The 22,416-nt window shown below is 39.8% G+C and overlaps 1 protein-coding gene across 1 annotated transcript; it reads right to left on the bottom strand.

Moving 5' to 3' along the window:
* Positions 1-5,606: 5,606 nt before the first annotated feature.
* VCPIP1 (valosin containing protein interacting protein 1) lies at positions 5,607-21,930 on the bottom strand. Its single transcript, XM_074898878.1, has 3 exons — positions 19,058-21,930; positions 13,463-13,549; positions 5,607-10,866 (listed from the first exon to the last, which is right to left on the bottom strand). Exons 1-3 carry the CDS (start codon positions 21,762-21,764, stop codon positions 9,995-9,997), a joined length of 3,666 nt encoding a protein of 1,221 aa, XP_074754979.1. The 5' UTR covers positions 21,765-21,930; the 3' UTR covers positions 5,607-9,994.
* Between the last annotated feature and the right edge of the window lie 486 nt (positions 21,931-22,416).

Genomic DNA, 22,416 nt, shown 5'->3' with positions numbered 1-22,416 from the left:
TTGTACTTGAGTCATGTCACAATCAGTTCAGTGAAGCTGCAGTTCAGAGCAATTTCAACTTGCTATGTGCCTTCAGACTCAGACTTTTTTTTTTTCTTTTTTAAAACTTCTTAGTAATAAAGTTTTTGAAGGGCAATATTCTATTCATGGCTGTTGAAAATTATCTACTTTTGCTGGAATTCTCTCTAAATGCTCCTTATAACATTTTCCTGAAATGCTAAATTTTACAGGATCAACTGCTTCACCCAGAAGAGTTAGCAAGCTCTGTGCACTTTGATTCAATCTATTTATACAGCCTTTTGGAAAGGGGAAAAAGTGCTAATACCTCTGCCTAACTCAATTAGCCTGTGTTCTGTTAACCATGACATGGAAGAATTGCATGTACTTTGTGATTTCATGAATTATGCTTTACTATATTGACAGGTCTACATTATTCATGCTAGTGTAGGGAGGGTGGAAATGTAAGGCTTAAAGGCTACCGTATCACAAAAATATCAAAATAATTTAGTATATCTGGATGGGCTTAGAATTTATACTAGTGCATTAATCTCTGACAATTGTGCACAAAAAATGTCCTCTTCACATTCCCAAAGCAGCCTATATCAGCTTCTCAAGGAGGCTGTAGGACTACTCAAAGAATTCCGAGGTGGCCTTTGGATCAAGCCTTGGACTGAAAAAAAACCCAACTGTAGTTTCCAAGTGCAGGACGTCAATAAAGCAGCTCCAGGGATATATACCTGCCAGGGACCTATGGTAGAATCCACTCAGGCCCACACACAAAGAATAAGTTACTTATTGTAGAATAATTGTAGCTCTCAGCAATGAGATTATATTTGAGATCTCATGAGCTGTTCTATATCCCTGCTTCTGGCAATCCTCAGCTGTCATTGACTTGAGAAGAAACTGAGGCCATGCTGAGCTCACACTGTCTCTTGCACAGAGTGTGAGAAAATGGTGTCAGTGCACAGCTCTTATGGTCACTGTCACTTAGAAACCAAGTTGTAAGCCTCACCTCATCCTCTTATGCAAGTACAGTGGCAGCTACACTGGTAGTACTTCTCAGAAGAGACAAACTTTTGGTTGGCGACCACTTCACCTGTGGTTTCAATAGCATGGGTATTAATTTCTATGAGGCACTGTATAAGCAAACATTACTTTTCAGGTGTTAAAAGTGGAATAGCCTTGAATCAATCAGAGGGGGAAAAAGAAATTCCCAAATTTACACTCAGACGTTATCTGTGATCTCACTATCAACTCTCCCAATAAATATGAATGATACTGCTGCAAGATTAGATTCTAATATTAATCTCAATTAACAAGCTTTACTAATTTCTCAAATGCCACTTGTTTATTCTGGAAATCATGATGGAATAATTTTACTCGCTCTGGTCAGGCATGCAATTTTTTTTTTTTTTTAAAAAAAAAAAAAGGATTTACTCCTTTCACAAACATACATACAACTTTGGAGACCAAAGAAATTGTTCAGAAGTCACCTATTAATCAGGTATTAGCAGTACATGCTTTCCCATGCTGTTCTGGAATTATGTCCTAGAAAGTTATCACTATGAATGCAAGAGAAGTCAACTTAATCCTTAGATTTTGCCAACCCTAGGAGCAAACAGTCCTAATGTAAGGGCTCTGGAAAGCATTCAGAGCCAGACTGAGCCAAGCAAACAGTCAGGTGAGTAAACAGTAGTCAGGCAGCAGTGTCTGAGCAGCAGTCTGAACTAGATTCAGGCAAACAGCCAAAGTTTGATAGTATCCTGGTGACAAATGGAAAGCACTGGCTTGACTTTTCACCCCCAAATAAAACCCACTGTATAAGAAGAATAATGTTCTGAATCCCTACTTTCCAAACTAGCAACAAGACTCTCTCCTTCCCACTCCTAACACTGATTACAGTAACAGGAGCCATAGGGACAAATCTTTCAGTATCACAACTGGCAATTCCAGATGGTGCTGGCCTGTGCTGCTCCTTGCACAACTGCAGTTTACCTCTTTTTCCGAGGCATGCTCCCATGACCTGCAGAATTCCAGCAGGAGGTGAGGAGAGCAAGTGAAAAGTGCTTACAGATGTGAAAAGACTGCACACCTTCATTCTGGCTCCACTTCCACAGTCAGCAATGAGTCCTCACTTATGGCAAATGTATTTTCTGAGTTTGTGTAAGGATTCAAGTTTATGAAAGTTTCAAAGGTAGAATCTCAGGGTTAGGTTTGAAAAGATCCAAAAAGTTACATAAAAAAAGATAATTTTCAGAGTAGACAATAGATAACTGGGGATTTGGGGGTTGCAGGCTTACTAGAGACCTAAGATAGTTCAGTGTTTCCAAACTAAGAAGGGAATGGGCTAGCTCAGCTGACTGCAAACGCAGGGAAGAAAACAAAAAAAATACAATAGTGAATATGGCAGTGTAAAGAAGAAGTTAGGAGAAACAGAGGGAGCACAGTAATAAATACTGGTATTTAGTTTCTTCCATTGTACCATGCCTTCAATGTTCTTATTTTGAAAGCAAAAGTAAGCAGGTATTCTTGAGCCTTATTTCCTGCATCCCTCCTGCTGTCTGAAAAAATAGTTGCTATTTCCAGCCTCTGTCTTCAGAAGCCAAGAAAGACCTTATTTTAAGAAAGACATAGTGGGGGAAAAAGTAGCATTCTTGTACGTGCAATGTTCAGATGTAGGACTTGGGCATGTACTGAGCAACACTTGAGGAGATTTGAACATACAAATAGTTAGAAATAGGAGTTATTTCATTCCCCACAATTTTAAGTTAGGCCCTTGCCTTTTCTGTAAGCTCTGTCTTTTTTCTTGCTGCCACAAACGCTACACCATCATGGGGCAACTGGTGATGCCTCACCTCTTCTCTCCCACTGGGTGGAAAAGTATGTCTTTATTTGGCAGCTTCTGCTCCTCAGAGAAAAAAAATGATGGATCTCAGGGAAATCCCCAGATATAGAGTGAGCCACTGCAGCTTCTAAAGCTCATCACCCTGGAGGTGGAACAACACAAAACATGGTTTTCCTCCAGAACTACTAGGTGATTTTAGAATCATTGATAAATCTTTATATATCTTCTTCCCTCTCCTGAATATGCCCATAAATCCTCTGCTTCCTTAGGAATCTCCCTTCATTCCTTTCTGTCCCATACAAACAGATCTCAGAGGAAGGCAAACAAGGTTTTAATTTCTATCGGTCTAATTTGTCTGAAACTGGGTCATTTATCTATTGCCTCTTACTGTCTTTAAGAACAGCAGTATAAACAGAAGGCAATAAGCTTACAAAAATGTCCATGGTAAAAATGATTCAATATATATATAAGTCCAAGCAACAGATAAAAAGCAAACAGGAAAGCCAGCCCAACATCATAAGAAACTTCTCTTAAGGATTTGCAGAGTCTGCACAAATGCATGTGAGAAAGGAGAGGTTAGGATTATGAGCACGTATCTCTCTACATTGATACAACAATGTGACAATCTGAAAGAAGATTAATTTAAAAGAAAATCTTATATACTGACTTGACAAAATAGCCTATAAAATCAAGTTTTCCTATTCTGAAAGAAGTTGCTTGAACCATGCCTGTGCATTTCACGCAGCCAGGCTCCACAGGCTACTGGCTAATAGGAACCATAGCACCTTCTAAACCTTCTAATTTCTGCTAACTTCCTTCCACCTGACAGCTTTCATTTTTTTCTTATTGAATACTAGTTTCCAAACAGCACAGACCCAGTCCAGATCTACAGGATCACTTCAGAAGTGAAATTAGATTTGCTACTACCAAGATAAGCCCCTAAAAGTATTATTTCCAGCAGAAAACAAAAGTAGACAGTCATTTAAGAAAAAGAGGTGGATAAAGTCCAAATACAAGTCTGTGCAGCTATCTCATAATCATCAAATCAATGCCTTTCATTAACAGAACAGAGAATAATAGTCTTTTCTGAAGCCTCTTAAAGAGTGTGCAAGTTACTGCAACAGAGGTCATGCTTACACTGAAGCCTAATGCTTTTGATGATATTCATAAACGTTCAGAATCACCCAGCATACACAAATTTAAGTAATTCAAATCAGAATAACCCATTTCCAATCATTTGTGGCTACTGGTGGCCTTCTGTAACGTCAGTTTGGCCATCAAGTCTACTATGGATCCAAACACTACTACTTTTCTTTATTATTAAGTAGTAAAAAAGTAGTAAACACAGAACATCACAAAACAGTTGAAGCCAACTATATATCAAGTCTCAATAAAATAAACTCATCAGGCAAAGCAACAGTATCTGTTAACTTTTGCAGTCCATATATATGTGTCTGAATTGACTCTTTGTAATACCAACAGCACCTTCTGCAACTCACTACACATGCTGAGGAACATCCAAGGTTCACGCTCACCCTGATCCTAGGGAGAAAATTATATTGTGAGGGGTTTTCTTGTGGCAGGAAGCTGGGGTTTTGCAGGGGTGTTAGAACAGATTTACTATGAACATAACTAGGAAAAAAAAAAAAAAAGACAAACCACTCAAAACCAACAACTCCATTCTAAAATTTAAAAAAAAAAAAATCTAGACAGATATTAAAGCTATACAATTAATAGCAGAAGCAAAATTAAATCACTCCGAAAGCACTCAACTTCATTGCTTCATATATTCAGTACTGGTTTTGGCTCAGATTATAAACATTGCATTAATAAAGATGAGTCAATTTCTAGTTTAGCATTAAGCATTTAAGGTTTTGAAATACAAATCTTTCAAAGGATAATTTTCAGTTCTTCATGATATGACATGCAATCAAAATTGACTATGTATATTTATACCCATTACTTTAAAGAATGCTTTAATGCTAGCACACTTTGAATTAAAGCCTTTCAGTAAATACAGGGAGAAGTAACAGTTTTGCAATGGATTTTATAACATCTTTTTTGGCTCAAAAGTTATGATTACAGCCAATTTTTGAAACAAAGTACTACATGTAGCTGGTGGAAAATGCACAGAGATAATTTAAGTAATTGTCAATATGTTAATCTTTGAATATTGCCAAATTTTAAAAGGCCTAATTCTTCCACATTATGCTATTCGTACTTGCATATTACATGCATGCATTAAAATTTTGCTTTGAAATAACATTTTGACCAATGTTTCAAAACACAGATTGCAAGATGCCTTAAAATGTCATGTGTGACTTGGTCAGCGTTTTTCTACACCCTCTTCTTGGTGACAACTTTGAAAAAAGATTAATATCTCAGATTTTGGTCTCAAATATATAAAAACCTGTTTTAAAAATCTCCCTCACGTTCAAAGGTTCTACATGTTTAATGAAATACTCAAACAGGTATGAGATGAAAAAAACTTTTCCACAAAGAGTTCTTCTTTCAAAAAAAGTTTCTTTTAAACAGAAATGTCTAAAGCAAACTGGATTACATCTATTTACTTTTCTAAGATTTGCACCAGTCTTTCAACTTATGTACTAGTATTCATGTATGTAAGCATAATGCAATTTATATGTAGAATGCAAAAGTTAATATAATTACAACTCGTTCATTTTGTAGCCAAATCAGTGTTAATTAAAGCAGCTAATATGTGAAAGGCTAGATAAAAGTTGCACCTTAGAAAACCAAAGCAGATGTTTTAACTTATAGTTTTAATATAGCAATCAAAGAAAATTCCAAATACTGTACAGTGAAGTGTAGTATAGTACACTATGTACTGTTATAATACACTATTGTTACATTACAGATAAAAAAAATCAAATATAATTAGTACAGCAATCACAAATAAACCAAACCAAACTGTGCTGGGTAACAGCCAGTACTGTGAAGATGGTATAATTTCTATGCTATTTTATTTTTAATTCAACATGTAAAGCACTTACTGTTTAAAAAGATTTGTTTTCTAAATATATACACTATTTTAATTCTTATTTATACATTTTAAATAGCATTCCCTCCTAAAAGTGCACTCTTTCATTTCTTGGCAATAATCCTTGTTAAACGTAAAATAATTCTGAAAATACCACTCTTGTTTCAACCTTTTATTGCTCAACCGCAGGCATAAGGGCTCAGAGGGAATCCTGCATTCTAAAGATCTTAAGCAACTTTTTCAATTTTAAGAAGCTAAACTGATATCCACAAGCAAAACAAAGAAACCACTTACTATTATGGGTTTTTTTAACAGAAGAATCAACTTCAATATTATTATTATTTTACAAAAACATGTAGATTCTGCTATTTGAAAGTGGGAGCCAAACAAATGTAAAGAAAACAGTGGCATCTTCTTAAATAGTTTATTTTTCATACATTTCAGATTGAGCATTGCTTTCCCAATTGTAAGCATCTTATGAATTTTATTACCTGGCATTTTCAGCACATTGAAAAAGTAGCAAGCAACTCTGCTAACCTTGTGACAGTAGATACTGCTTTTCGAAAGACTGTAAATTAAGCATTTTGGTCTTGAAAGTATGCCTGTTGTACAGGGTTGTTAACATACAGCCTTCTGGCACTGTGCCTCTGCAATGCTGCTAGAGCATTGTCAGGAGCAACGTCTAGCTCACATTTTGTATCTATCAGGAGACGAGTGAACTATAAGGGATTCACAAAACCCTCTTTCTGTGACTTTACAGTGAAGACATTCCAAATATATTTATGTGATTTCATTTGAAAAACTGCTATTTATTTTCTCTTACTGAAATTCAAACAGCAGTATCAAAAAGTCAACCTTACTAAGCAGCCAGCCATCTGAAGTAGTAAAAATCTTGCATTTGCCTGGAAGACTGATCTGTTCTTCTAAGGTTTCCCATATGGTCACCAGCAATATAGTTAATTCTCCCTTTTTTTTCCTTTTTTTTTTTTTTTTTTTTTTGGTATTGGACTTGTATTTTCAGTAGTCATCTTTAAGTTATACAGACTAAGCCATAGCAAAGTTTGGGATTTGCAAATAATGTAAGTCTTGCCATGAGATGCTGTGTAGAAGGTGGTTGGCCCCTAGACAAGAAAGTAATCAAGGCAGGTACTCAGAATTTAGAACTACAACCTCCATCCACAGGCAATTCAGTAGCAAGAAGCGGGTGGGTTTTTTTGAGAAAGGGACACTCTTCACGCCATTTGAGAAGTCCTATTGACACAGCTTCACATCCACAATGAGTCAATGTCTTCCCTGCCCTTGGACCCCACCACCATTTTCCTGACTAACACAGAAATCTAACAAGCACGTGGATGTTCCTACGGCAGGCACACAGATTTGCCTCAACTTACATTTGCACCCGCTGCTAGCAATCAAATGAAACATCTGTTCAAACTTGCACTTCAGTGTTCTTTATTTCACTTCTCCTGTACAGTTACACATCTCACCAGCATGTAGATGAAGTGTAGCTTAACTTGAGAGTATCGAAAACCACCTTCCTCGAAAACACTGATATTTAAATGCATGAGAAAGCTATGTGAAATAAGAACACTGCAAAGAAATATGCATAATCCTGCTTTACACCAGAGGAATTCACATCACCGGATCTCATGATTTTGACAGCATCTTACCATTCCTTTTTGAGACCATTTTGTTTTAGGAACTGGACAGTTCTGATCTACATGACTTCAGTGAATCGGAGATGACACCAAGGGCAAGTCAAACAGAGCTATTATTTGTGTCTCTTTCTATTTAGATAAGGAAAATGTTAAATTGCTGCTGAAATGGGAAGTGTGTCAAAATTAAACCAAGCCTTCCTCTTTACACAGTAAAAGGCACACAAACTTCTGTAGTCTTACCAGAAAATCATGAAAGAAGTAAGCATCTTCCTTCGAAATAAGGATGATGTGCAATAAATATTTCCATTTATTTCAAACTTTAAATTCTCTCATATACACTGCCCATATTTTTTTTTAGCCAAGGAAGACTTCTTTTTCTAAAGAAAAGGTTAAGAACGTCGAAGTGATACAGTTACCTTGTCTAAAATGCACGAGATTCAGGAGATTCCTCCCTCTCAGCCTCTCCTGACTTAAACTCCCTCCCAGGAACATGCCACTGCTATACTTTTCTAAACCTCACACTGTGACAAAGCACAAGCCTCTACTCAACATTTTCTACACAGAAGTAGCCTTCAGACAGCTAGACTGATTCATGGGAGACTAAATGTTTTCAGAAGTCATGGCAGGCTTCCAGCTGCTGCATGTGCATCCTGTTTCTCATTGAGTAAGCCCTGCCAGTCTATCAGTGCAGCAGCCAGGTCAGTTCTGGTGAGCCAATTACTTCATACATTCCAAGCTTTCAAACTGCTAGTTTACAGGTTAGCAATCTGAGATCTTAACATTTTTCATTTATTTGTGAAAAGGTGGTTCTTATTTTTTACCTATAAGTAGTGTACTAAATCATAAAATATTTATTCCTTCTACATAAAAAGTTAACCAACAGAGGCATTTTAATTTCCTTTGACAAATAGGGGGCTATTTTTTAAGTGACTTGCTTCAGTTAATTTTTACATACAAAAATAAATCCTCCCTCATGGGACATTTTATCATACTAATGCTTAGAACTGTTTAAGTGATTAGAAATGTAAAAAGTGAGGAATCTTTTCTGAATACAAACATATACAATACAAACAACATTTGTGAACTGGTAAAAACCCACATGTGCACAAACACAGACTTCAATATTTAAATGCTCTTAATTCCTTGGAAGCTGTATTAACATCTTTCATCCATTCAATGTTATTTTACCATTAGAGTAAGCAACAATAGTGCATTTAAATATGACTATGAAGATAGGAAGCAAAGTGCAGTTCAGATACACATTCCATCCTTGGGGAGCAAGCACAACGGCTGCTTCTTAAAAACTAGCACTGCAGGTCTGATGAACACGCTACTTAAGTGGATACCAGCTATATGACCACTGATGCAAGGAAATCTGCATCACAAACTGAAGTGAGGCTAATAGAGGTGGGTAGTCTTTATAGACACTGAAACAGCATATATTCCTTGTTTCCATGGAGTAAGCAGTGAGCTTCCAAAAGCTCAATTATCACTGAACACTTTAGGCTAATGTATGTTAAGAGAGTCATTTCCTTCCAATAAATTGTTAATTTGCTCTGAAGAGGACAGCTGTTACAAATTTTTGCCATTACTAACCAATGCTAGTAATCAAAGTCTTTTAAAAGAAATGGATTTGCCATCAAACATTTGTTGTTTCTTGCAATTGCCAACTTCTCTCCTGTAGTTGTATTTAAAGTTCCACAACATCTGACCAGCTCAGTATTTGGGAGGAAATAAAAACATGCTATCACTTAGTAACAGAGCACCAAAATGGTTGTGTTGGCTCAGACAGCCATGCATAACCACACCACATTCACTTTATCTTCATCATACACTAAGTAGCCTTTTTTTCCTAACTTGCTTAAACTGACACTATGCATAAATTAGAGTCTACTAAAGTTACACTTATTCCAAGATTTCTGACAAGCGTATACAGCTGTATGAATGAAGTTTTTAAATCAGAGGACGTGCCAGCACAATGTAATTAAAGTACTGTATATGCTGCATTATCAAATTTAGCAGAAGTTTAGTTTCAGTTGCTTTTTGAAATTTATGTTTAATTCATGTTTATAGTGTATTTTTGAGTGGAGTTAAGTACCTGGGACAGGATTAATTTTGTCACATTTCTAGTTTTGCCTGTTCTAGCCTTTCCAGTAACCTTAAACTAGCATGGTAAGAACCTTGCATGGGCTTCAATTTTAAGACTTGTAAGGAATTAAAAATTACAAAGAGTTTTCAAGAACCCACATTTACAGCAGATATTCATCTCAGTGCATATCCTAATAACTAATTTACAGGTAACAGAGCCAGCCTGGGCAGCAGTATGGTAATATTGAAAGCTATTGCCAATCACACGCTTATCATGCACTGAATAAGATGATATAATCTTTGACATACATACAAGATTTAATAACTAATCACTTTGTGTGGCCCAGCCAATAAACATTACATTTGAACAGTAATTTCTTCTACCCTTATTAGATTTTAACCTAATCAAGAGTGATCCATTGGCTCAGTTGCATTAGTGATTCCTGCATCTTGACTATCCATCTCCTCAAGCTCCTCAACAGAATTTCCCTTTTGTGCTTTAGACCTTGCAGGGAATGTTGTTCCCACAGAATTCACCATATTACCATCAGTTGATTCAGTATTCAAGTGTTCAGTACCACCTGGTGCAGAAAGCGATTCGGGTAAGCCAGCCTGAAAGCTCCCAGTTTTAGCAGTTGAACTCACTGCCTCTACTTTTCTTTGAGATACATCAACTGATGCTGACTGCTCTGTATTCTGATCCCGCAAATGTCTATCCATTGAAGCCTGAATAGAAGAGACCATTTCCTGCAACTTTTTTCTCTGTGCCTCAACCAAAGTGGGGTCAAGCTGCCTGCTGTCTCTCATTGTCGCAACTCCCGGTGCAATTCGGATAAGCTCACTGTTACCAGAAGCAGCTGTGAATACAGAAGGCTCAATTTTAGCAGAAGGACTGAAGTCCGTTTCTGTGCTATGCTTTCTTAAAAGTGGTGTTTCCCTGGCTCTTTGATCATGTTGTTGACTACTAGATGCAGTTCCTAGGGAATGGCCCTTTCCTTGAAATGCAGTTATGTTATGTAGTTGTTCAGATTTCTTTTTCACTACTCCACCGCTACCCAGCTTCAGCATTCCGTGTGAAGGACTTGCTTCCCTGCTTCTTGAAGTAGCTTCAGCTCGCACTTGACTTAAGGCCTCTTTAACCAATTCTTCGACATCAGGACCAATAGGAAAGTGCCCAGCGGCATCCACACAGAGCTCTAATCTGTCTTCTGCTGCATTGTACACAAAGTTTTTACCAGGCAGGTGTGGAAAAGTACAGTGCTTGCCATCAGCCAAACCTATAAAGATAGAAGAAGTTACTCAAAGTGCTAACATATTTTAAGGTATGCTCTGAATACACAGTAATTATTGTATTTAAAACTTACTGCGTCGAGTATGTAAAAACACAAGCAGTGAAATTTAGTACTGTAGGAGAAAAACAATTCAGGCTTGTATGCCATATGATTACAATCACAGTATACCCCTAAGGTGTTGCTGCCTTCTATGGCGATTCTAATGAAGAGGCAGGACTGTAGTATTCCTAGATAAAATAACCACCTTGCTGGAACTTGCAGTTCTAACACAACAGAAGTTAAAGAAACACTGTATGTTTTCAATAACACAAAGCAAGCCAAGCCCCATCACTGCCGCTACCACCCCTCCACCCCACAACCACACAAAACCAAATAAATTTTTAAAAGACAACTCCAGAAAACTGCCAAAGAGCACATTTCAAATCACTGTCTATCTGGAGGAGTACTATTTAAGACCACTTACATACTAGTTAGAATTGTAGTAGGATTTCAGGTGTACAACTGCCACTAAGCCTAAGGAATTTCAGATTTGCTCTTTGTCATCTTCTCAGAGAGGAAGCGTTGCTAGATAAACAAAGATGTTTCAAGTTCACTATGTTTAGTAGTTCTGGAGATTATAACTAGTAACCTTTACAAAACAAATGTGAGGCATAGTATTTTTGATCTGCTGTTTGTTTCATCGTCCCACTTAGAATGTGACTGATCTGCCGAAATTGAGAGTTTGCCAAATTTAAATTCTGAAGCTGCTCTATGTCAAAAATGGGCAACATTCAGTTTTCAAGTTTATCATCATAAAATACAAAATAACTCCTTCAAATTATGCAAAGCAAAGAAACACAACAGGCAAATCCAATTTCTGTGTTATTAAATTCAATGTAATCAAAACAACTATTCTGGGCATCGATGAAAAAGGTCACTCAATCTGAAATGTTATTAAACTGGTTTTTATTGACCCAACTGACCAATTTCACTCATCCTCAACAGCTTCTAATTCACACACTTTGGCAGTTGCAGAAAATCTATAGATGAGATTTTATTTCAAGAACTTCAGACAGGTACATCCTTTCTTTACATATCCATGGGAACCAATAACCACACATGTGCCAAAACACACATAGAACAAAATTTAACCCCAAACAACCCATCTAACTTATCCTGCACTTATCTGTCTAACTTAGCCTGGAGAACATATTTTAACTATGTAATTTACCATCTCAACCTTCATTTGCAAGAGAGCTGTAACAGCTTCTATGATAGACCAAAACTGCCTCTGAAATTGCAATCCTGAAATCTCAAAGTAAGATCTCAAACAAGACTTACTAAATCAAATTTTGATTAACAATACCTACACTCGATAGAAAGCTCTGTTCCAAATGTCCAGTATAATAGTTGCATTATGACATTAACTAAAATATTACAAATAGGTAAGGAACTTCTTTAAGTGAAAAAAACAGATTGTTGCACACTGTAATTGTTTAAAGTGGAAATTTATTAGTTCATAAAATGTTAAAGTCATACAAATACGATAACGCTGAAATAGTAATTCTGCCTACCATGGCAGTGTAAAATGCCTGCACACGCAGAAATGCAATAATGTTCAAATAGAGAATATCATCTTCTACAGCTTTAGTTATTACATTGTCAGCTGGGAAAAAAGACTTTTAAGTTAGGCATTTTCTGTGAGTTAATGACCAGCTGGGTTAAAATCCCTTGGATTCATTATAGGTTCTCAACTCTGGCTAGTCATTAAAATTAGTCCAAAATGTCCTTTCCATTAGACCCTGTTTAAGCAGATTCACTTGCCACAAACAATACACCAGGCTTTACTGTACAAGCTTAGTAAAGGAAAGAAAACCAAAAGGAAACAGATGTGCTATAAGACACTTGTATTCTATTAATTCTATTACCCAGGCTAATAATTCAGTGAGATGTAGGGGGCATTGAGTATACCACACACTTTAATTACTGCAAACAGAACAGAGATTATGTGGTAGAATACCTGTTTCCATAAATAATCAAGATTAAGTTAAGGTTGGTAAAACTGCCTAAGAAGAAAACAAACAGTAAGAAAGCAGCAAAGGAATCATTATTATAGATGAAATCAGAAGAGCTAAACTATGAATGCAAAGACAAATTTAACAACCATTTAAATTTAAAACATGCAGTAGCCCTGTATAAAATATCTACAAGAAGCACAGTAGAAAGATGAACTGCTTATTCAGTAAGTGTTTCAAAGTATAACAGGTATATATTCTATGATCTTCTTTTGATCTTTCCAGGAAAAAAAAAAATCAGTTGACTTACTGAAGTTTTTTGTACAATTCAAGAAGTTTAAATGGAGATGTATGGTTGTAGAGAAGATTTCAGAAAATAAGAGATTTAAGGTGAATGACTAGTTTTAATCAGATTCTCTAGTCTAAGGCTCTCTGAGGGAGGAGCATAAGGAGTTCTACGATATTAGGAAAATAAAAATGTACTGTGGGAATAAAAATATATTTATGCTTACAAGTGACTCAATACCAATTTACAACTTTAAAGATTTGAAAACAGAGGAAGGGATAAAAACAAAACCAAAAAATACCTGTGGTTTTCTTCATTATGCTGTAGAATACTCCACCCTGCTGAAACAACTGAGGAAGCCCCTTTGCATAAGACCAAACATCTTCTCCTGTAAAAAATCAAACACAGTCATTAGAATTAAACAGTCGTATTTTAACATTATAAACAATGGCTGAAAATGTAACTCGCTGAATTAAAAGCTGAATCCTCACTCTCCTCTATGCAATTAAGAGTTTGAAATTTTATTGCAAATCGACAGCACAGGAGCCCAGGCCATTGAGAAACTTTCAGGAAAACATGCCACTGTCTGCAGTCAAATATCCTACATCTAGTACAAAGATTCCCAAATTTGATTCAATCCAAGCTGCAGCTCCTGGTTCCTTGCCAGGCTCTACGCATGAGTCTCCATTCCCCTCCTACCCGTGCTTTCATCATAGAACTAGGAAATGACTAAGACACTTCCAAAATTCAAGCACATACCCTTACACATTAAAACCTCAATTCTATATCCCTACACCTTCTCAAAAAATCAGATCTCAATTTCACATCTGCTATCAGCAGACTTCATACTAGAGCTGAGATACAAATGTCCACACAGGCAGCTGCACAGAAGCTGTGTCTCTACCTTGCTTTGCTTGAGAGCTAGAAACAAAATGCCAACCGTGAGGCCCCAGCAGTCCTGTGTAACTGGCATTTTTCAAAGATGCCAAAAATGGCATCGAAATGTGACAACTCTAAATGTCACTGAGAGGGGAAAAAAACCCTAGACTATGTAAGGAAAGGAATATAACGAACAGAAAAACTGGGTTACAATGACAGAATGTCAGTGACCTAACAGCACTGCTAAATCACTTCAGACCTGCATTTTCACTAATATCCTTTTCCTCATTTTGCTAACCACTTACCTGCTTCAGAGAAGTGACGTGTGATGCAGCTGTCAAAGTAGTGCAAACAAAAAGTACTGATAAATTCCATTCTCTCAATGCAGAAACAACTACTGCGTGTATAGGTTTTCAGAAAAAATTGCTTTCCCGCACGTTATATCAAACATTCATGGGAACATACTGAGATACTTTAAATAGAAATTGCATCCTACTTTTGGCATCAAAATCTCAATAACCATGTCTCTCTATTTTCTATTAAAACTGGAGAATGTAAATCATCAACTAAAGTTAACTGGATGCACTTACTACTTGGAACAGAGATACTTGGAATGCATGAGGCTGTAAAATATTACCCACCAATATTTCTTTGCTTGCTGTTAAGAGCAAAATAAAAGTAAAAAGTTATTTTTAATACCTTCCACATACTGAATACCAGGCACATCTAAACCTCCCCTTGCACTTCTTTACTGCATATCCCACAGGGTAACTGTGGCTACTCTCTTATCCCACCTGCCTCAGGTGAGGAGATGTTTCATCCTTGTCACAGTGGCATTATATGCTACATTACGCTTTCAAACCCTTCAATCTGCTCTCTGACTTTTTTGTTTCCCTTCACCAACAGGCACAGGACTCTACAATCCTCTGCTTGTCTGTCCCCCCAGAAGAAGGATTCTGTCACTCACCTCTCCACTTCAGGTGTTATTCAAGTCCCCATTCTCTCTAAAAAGGTACAGTGCATCTTCATCATGTTTCGTCTTTAGACATTTTAAAGGCAGGAGACCTATATAATCTGATTAATTTTAAATGCATTCCCTTGAACCCTCTATACTCTGGTTCACTGCATTCATCTGCACATCAAGCTCACAGATTTGGACTTCACTTCCTAGCAAGAACATCCAGGTAACAAACTAACTACTCTTTTATTTTCCATGATCTACTGAAGAAGGAGGTCTTGTCTTTTGACTTTATCCTGATAATTCCTGTCTACTGGCTTGTTAATAAATTTGAAGCTCCTCTCCAGTTCTCACTGACTCCACTAAAAAAAAAAAAAAATTAAAAAATTTAGAAGGAGCATTCTCTTTTCCTCCCCACTATCGCCACTGCTTTCCCTCTTCTTCAGACAGCTTCACAAAGGGAGAACATTCACTCCTGATAACATTCTCCTGTTTTTGCTATTTCAAAAGGGCTTCACTGCTACCCTGCATCCTTATTCTCATTTACGTTTTGAAGTGCACATCCCTGTACACAATGGCTCCAGAGCATCACTGCTGTGGGTCTTCATTTTCCCCAAGTCTTCCTGATGGTTGAAATACTGCCCACAGGAAGCAAAATAACCACTACATTGATAAGTAAGAGAATACAGTTGTCAGCCTACCAAAGCTGGGGGAGGCCACAGCCAGCAGCCACACAATGGCTGACTCCATACTAAGGACTCCTATACTGCTTCATCTAGCAATCAATTCCTATTTGAAGGGCTCCCTTCCCTGCTAGAAGACAACCACCAGACTTTTAGAAGCAGCCCAAATTTACATATTAGTGGCATTCTCCAAGGAAAGATACCCCGTTTGCTCTGGGCATGACTTTTCAAGCCTTGCACAAGAAAAGCATCACTGTTTAGAGAGCCTTTTATGCAACACTAACAAGGACTACATACAAAAAAGTATGGAGAGCAGGGCTCACAAAACAAAAGCATCAGCCACTAAAAGAAAAACAAACTAACGATGCTGTTTTGATAAAGAGATCTCCGATTGGAACACCAAAAAAAAGCCACAATTACAAGTGGACTTTCCCAGATCAGAGTAACTTCTGTGTGTGATTCATCTAAGCTGTTTGAGGTTTGCACGTTTTTGTTTCTAGTTGGGTTTTACTGTTTGTTTTGGTTTTGTTTACCATGGCAGTAAGATATTTATAGGTCACAAGGTAATTTGGGTGATCATTTAGTCAGATTTAAAACTCCCTCAAGACACTACATTTATCAAAGAGATTATGTTCTCTGAACTGTTTCCACTGCAGTACACACTCCCTCAGAACAGACCTCAGCCCTACATTAAGGTATGGCAACAAATGAAGACTATCCTACCCACAAGTATGCCTCATATGCTAAAAACAAAAAAAAAAACCCAGACAAAAAAAACAAACAGGTACAGACTAACCTATGCCAGTGGAAGCCCAAGACCATCACTTCATGCAAGCAGAGAGGCCAGACAGAAGTGCAAAACAATTCAAAAGCTCAGTTGATAAACACAGGTTACAGGGAACTACAGTTCACTTAAAAACAAGCTGTTTAATTCTGAGCAAATCCTGGTATCAATCAATACATTTAATTTTAACCTGGCTATTTTGATTTCTTGCGCACTCATGAATTCATCAATGCAAAACAAACCGATCAAAATACATTCATACTTGGCTTGCACATATCCAGAGTGCTTCTGCACAGCTGTAATTAAATCTGTTTTAAAATCTAATGTTTTAACTACATTAATGTAAAATTACAATTCCTTTAGTCATTTCCCTATAGCATTATGTATTTTGAGCTAAACAAAAAAAGAAGAGAAAGCTTTACAAAAAATCTTGCATAATTGTTAAGTGGTCCAGAAATTACAGTATCTAATTTCCCAGGACTTATTTTTTAATTATATACAGAAAAATTAAAGAACATGGTCTAAAATTTTAATCAGTTAACTAGCTGAGACCAGAAAAGAATCCTAGTAACTGAAATACAAAAGAAACATCAAGCCAGCCTACAGGAGACCCTGTATGAAAGAAAAGCTTTTAAGCATCCAGAATGAATAGTTACAGGTGATTGAAGACACACTTTCCCTATGGGCACTGGGGAAAAAGAAGAAAATTGTGTCTGGCCCAGCGACCTATTTCAACAACATCTCCCCTCTACACATTCTAATCTGACTGTATAAGATTAATGTTTTTAGCAGAACAAAGTTACAGCAAGACCATGCAGGATAAACTGACTCTCAGAACTTTGCAGCACTGTTTAACAGTACAGAAATGTCACTGAGAAACACTGAGGCTTCTCATCCCAAAAAGGCTGAATATACCACCTTGAAGAACTGCCATTTCAACACTCTTCAGAAAGTGCAAGGACTTAAGAAGTTTCTTGTGAGTTTGTTTCCCCACTGAAAAAATCACAATTGTAAATATTCAACTGTCTAGATTTTTTCCACAAGTATCTTTAAAGGAAAATGAAGCCCTGATGAGAAAAGTGATTATACAAAAATAACATCTTATTCAGTAACTGCGTAAGTTGTTATAACTGGTTGGTTTGTCATTTGCTGCCACTTTTACTTCTATTAGTAATGCAAAATGGATGCAGACAGAGAAGGGCAAGGTAAATTCTATTCTAACCTGTGCTTTGAAAGCAGAATCTAACAGCAGTAAGAGTCAACGAAATTGATTCTTGAATACAAGATTAGCTCAGTTTACAGATAAGTACCTGTAAAAAAACCGGCACACTGTAATGCTGCAGTAACTGAGATACTTTTTAAAGCACATCAGAGTTTTTTGTAAGCCTGTAACTACACTTTCAGCATTATTTCCTGAAAACAGAAAAGCTTCATCTCAAAATTAAAACAGCTTCTAAACCTAACATTTTCCTGCACTTTGGAACTGCGGTGTAAATGTCAGTGTGACAAGGTGGCTAAGTGATTCAGCACACTATCTTGCAAGAGACACGACAGTAAACAATCAGGCTTGGAAAAGAATCAAAGTTCTGCTTAATGAACTTCTGCCATACCACTCTGTGATTACGTAATTGTTTCGTTTCTGAAACATCACATGCTTTAGCCACACCAAATCCCTCCAGCAAAAGGGAAGGCTCCCACAAAAAAAATCCTGTAAACACTACTATTCAACTGGTTCATAGAGCTAAAAGTATGATAATTACTGTTCTACTTCCTGCCAGTAAGCAGCAGGAACTGTGAAACCTAATGAAGAAAGTATACAAACAAAGGTTCAAGTCTCCTGAGTCCAAATATGAAAATAAAAACCACAGGCACCTGAGAAAAGTCCATTCCTCTTGGATTATTAACAGTTAGTCAGATTTACATGACTGACAGTTTATAAGCATAGCTTTGCAACCCTATGTCCACCTTTGGGGTTCAAATCTGTGTTTAGATTCTTTTAGTTTCTCCTCTGCTTACATTCTGAAGTAATACTTTTCACAGCTCTTTAAAAAGACCAGATAATCACTTAAAATTAGCAGATTAGCTAAAGAGACAATGTTGTGTTGATTTGCTTAAACCAACACAACCCCTTGTGGGGAGAAATGACAAAACTTCATCCTACTACAAAGGTGAGAATTTGGTTCTGAAACTTCGAATGAGCAGACACTTAGCATCCCCTTCTCACCTCTGCTCTAAATTTCCTGAAACCTGAGGGAGATGAAGGAAAAAAGAGAGCATGTAGCTCACACAAATAAACATCAGATGTGTGCCTAATAAAAGACAGAGAAAACAAAGACAGCAGGGGAAATGCAACAACTTCTAAACAGCAATTTTTAAAAGAGGACTTAGAACAAGTATCTGGTATACAAACTTTGAAAAGTCACAACACTCAACAAATCACTGACAGCATGTTAAATGTTCTTCCAATAGAGGAATAAAGGAACTAACTTCTTCATGGTTACGGAAAAGAAAAAAAAAGATACGTATGTAACTAGTTTGTAAAGTGTTAGCTTCTACTTAAAAATACAATTTAAAACTCGAAGTCAGCCTTACCCATTAGCGTTGCTAGAAGACAGAGAGAATACATCTCCTTATCGACTTGCTCTTGCAGTTCCTTTGATGAGATTTTACTAGTCACAGCAACGTCTTCGTGCTTCACGGCATGGGCCGAGTGTGCTGAAGCAGACTGCCTGCCTTCCTCCTTACCTTTCAGGATTTCTATTGCAATTCTGTCACCATGCTGCAAGGGAACGGGCTCGTTTTCCATGCCTTCTTTGGGAGGCAGAAGCTCTTTAGGAGGAAAGCCATAGCGAATACATTGCAAATATGGGGGAATATTAAATTCTCTCGCTATGCTTTCCTGTAGTTCCAAGAAGGTGGTAGTGCACTTCAGGGTAAGCATTGACTGCCTCCCATCATTTGTGGTTATTCGAATCTTCTTTTCTTTTGTAGATGTTGGAGAATACGGGGTCTTTGTTGGTGTAGCAGGTGCAGATGATGGCCCCTCACGAACAGCACTGGGAGAAGCAGTCCTAGGCTGCCCTTTATGCTCTTGTTTCAATTTTTCACTTTTCCGTTTTTGCATTACAGAAGCCTGGTCTGCAATGTTCTGCTGAATAGTTCTTTCAGCTTTGCTCATATTCAGCTCCTCCTTGTGCAAAGTTTTTGTCTTCTGTCCAGTCAAAATAATTTTGGTTGGAAGTTGCGACTCTAACTCTTGTCCTTGCTGTACATCATCAGCTCTTTGGGCGTGAGCACCGTCAATATTTACAGGGGTATAATCATCAGGGTTCTTTTTGGCAGTCTGATGCAGTATCGTGTTGACAACTTTCTGAACAAGAATCTCACTACCAAATTCACCAGGGAAGTGCTTGGTAACAAGTTTCATGGCGACGTCGTACACATTGCTGTTCAGAGATGTGTCACTTTCATACTGGAACCAGTAGACTGTCTCTCTCACTACTCTTCCACCCCACTCTAGAGTAATAGGAAAAGCTTCAGGGAGATTGTCGTATTCTTTACCTTCCCAGTAGTGCTTGAACCCACAGCCACATTTGCCACCTGTGGACCTAGTATTAGTTCTGTCTCCATCCAAATACAAAACAGATCCATCTTCTCTGACGCGACGCACTAAGTTACCATGACACCAGTTACAAGCAGTCAAACTACTCAGGCTGTAGTCTGGTACCAGCACATCCTTTGCAGGGTTGTAAGAACACACCAAACTGTTCAGGGGAAAACTGTAATTTTTGTCAGGCCTTAATTGGCCGTGGGTACTTTTTGCCAGGTTATATAGTTTCCCCCCAGGAGCCAGCCACTCTGGAGGAACGTGATGCTCTGAAAGGGCCCCACAGATGAGGCACCTGTGAAGGCGGTTGTCCATCACTGCTTTTTTGGCAGCTGCAGTGACTTCTTCAGGTTGGACTCCTATTACACCAGTCCTTCTGTAGAAATACTGATGTACATCAGCTACGAGACTGGGATGGATACCATGTTTACTCATGAAAACCTCCTCCATTGCAGCAACGAGCCTCATCAAGTACTTATCCTGCAAACTTCTGTCTCCTCCAATGACACAACCACCATCCTCCTCTAACTTGATGTACTTTTTGATGAGGTCTTGAGGAACTCCCCAGGCTTTAGGAAGGAGCTTCCTAGGCAGTTTAGGTAAAGCAGCACCTTTTATTCCAACCAGAGGAATATAATGGTTACGTCCTGAGCTACTCCATGCAATGCAGATTGGCTTGTTCAACATGCCATCTTTTCCCATGCATTTTTCAAGGGGTATCAGACCAGGGAGGAATGTCGCTGAATAATCTCCAGAGCTTCGCATCCCACTTAAGGAGTCTAACAGGATGATAGGCCGGTGAAGCACATTGGCCAGACCAAAGATGTGAATATTCCTAAGGCCCATTGGCACGCCTTCTGGAGGAACAAACAAAGGGTCACATTCGTTGATAATGTCCTCCCACTCCGCTGCATCAATAAAGTCATGGAAAAGCGCTTTGTAGTGACTCAGATTCTCCTCAAAATGCTTCTTTAGATTCTCTCGCAAAGCATGCCAGAACAGTTCCCTGCCAACAAGCGCCCGCGAGACTGCGTGGACGAGGCAGTGGCCATCTCCATCCACATGGACAGGAATGAGGCACTCCTGACTGTTGTTGGCCTTCTTGATGTCTTCCAGGGTGTCATGCAGGTAGATGAGGCTGCCAGAGCGGTCCTTCCCATAACCGATGGTTTCGACGTGCTCCGGCTCAATGAGGAAGGCGCGGTCACCCAAGAGGGAGCAGTCAAAGATGTCTCCCTGGTTCATCTCCGTGAGGAGCTTGGCTTTGCCGGTCTGCTTATCCATACCATAGCGGGCCAGGATGGGGGCGAGGAGCTTGCAGTGGTAGTTGGAGAGGCCCATGACTTTGACGAGCTCGGTGTTCCTGCGGGGCGGGCCGGCCCCGCTGACGCCCAGCAGTGCGTTTCGCAGCAGGTTGTGCAGCACCAGGTCGGGGTCGGTCACCTCCTCCACGGCCAGCAGCTGCCGCTGCTCGTGGCGCTGCCCGCAGTCCGTGCACTCGATGCTGCCGCTGCTCTGCGGCCCGTGGGCCGGGAAGAAGAGCCGCGCCTGGCATTTGGGGTCGGGGCAGGTGCCCGAGAAGATGCGCCGGTCCCGCTTCTTGGAGGCGGCCGGAGGCGGCGGCTGCGGCTGCTGCTGAGGAGACGGCGGCGGCGGCGGCGGCGGCTGCTGCTGCTGCTGGGGCTGGGACATGGCTCTGCTCTGGCCGGGCTTCACCCCCACTCGCGCTCCTCCGCCCTCACAGGCTCATCCCCTGCGCCCCGGCTGAAGACCGGCGCCTGACAGATGCCACCGCCTGACAGATGCCGGCGCCGTCCGCCAGCCGCCCATCCACCGAGCGTCCTCCCGCCGCCGCCGCCGCCGCTCCTCGCCCCCACCCCCGCCCGGCTGCCGGCCCGCCTGCCCGGCCCCCCCCCCAGCACCCGGCAAACGCGGAAGCCGCCGGCGCCGGCGCCGCCGCTTACAGCCTCTTCGCTGCCTCAGCCGTTGCCCGCAACGCAACGGCCTCTCGCACTTCCACGCCGGCGGCGCAGGCGCGGCGCCGCGGGGGCGCTCGGGACTCGTAGTCTCGGCCGCCGCCACGGCCCGGCGCGAGGAAGGGAGCGGGGAGGGCGCGGAGACTACCGGGCCCGTGAGGGCAGGCGGCGGGGGGCGGGCGGGGGCGGGCCGGCCGCGCCGCCCTCCTGGGAGCTGTAGGCCGCTGCCGGGCGGGCCGCGGGGAGGGCACCCGGCGGGGGCTTGTTGCGCTTCCTGCGGCCGGGGGTGGGGCCGGGCGCTGCCTTCGGGTGAGACCCCGCAGACAGATTCATACTGCGCCCCCCCCGCAGGAGCGCGGCTCCCTCCC

The sequence above is a fragment of the Athene noctua genome, chromosome 2 (genome assembly GCF_965140245.1).
Source record: "Athene noctua chromosome 2, bAthNoc1.hap1.1, whole genome shotgun sequence".
NCBI classification, from domain to species: Eukaryota; Metazoa; Chordata; class Aves; order Strigiformes; family Strigidae; genus Athene; species Athene noctua.
Note: the sequence above shows the minus strand (reverse complement) of the source record. Positions and strands in the feature narration are given on the sequence as shown.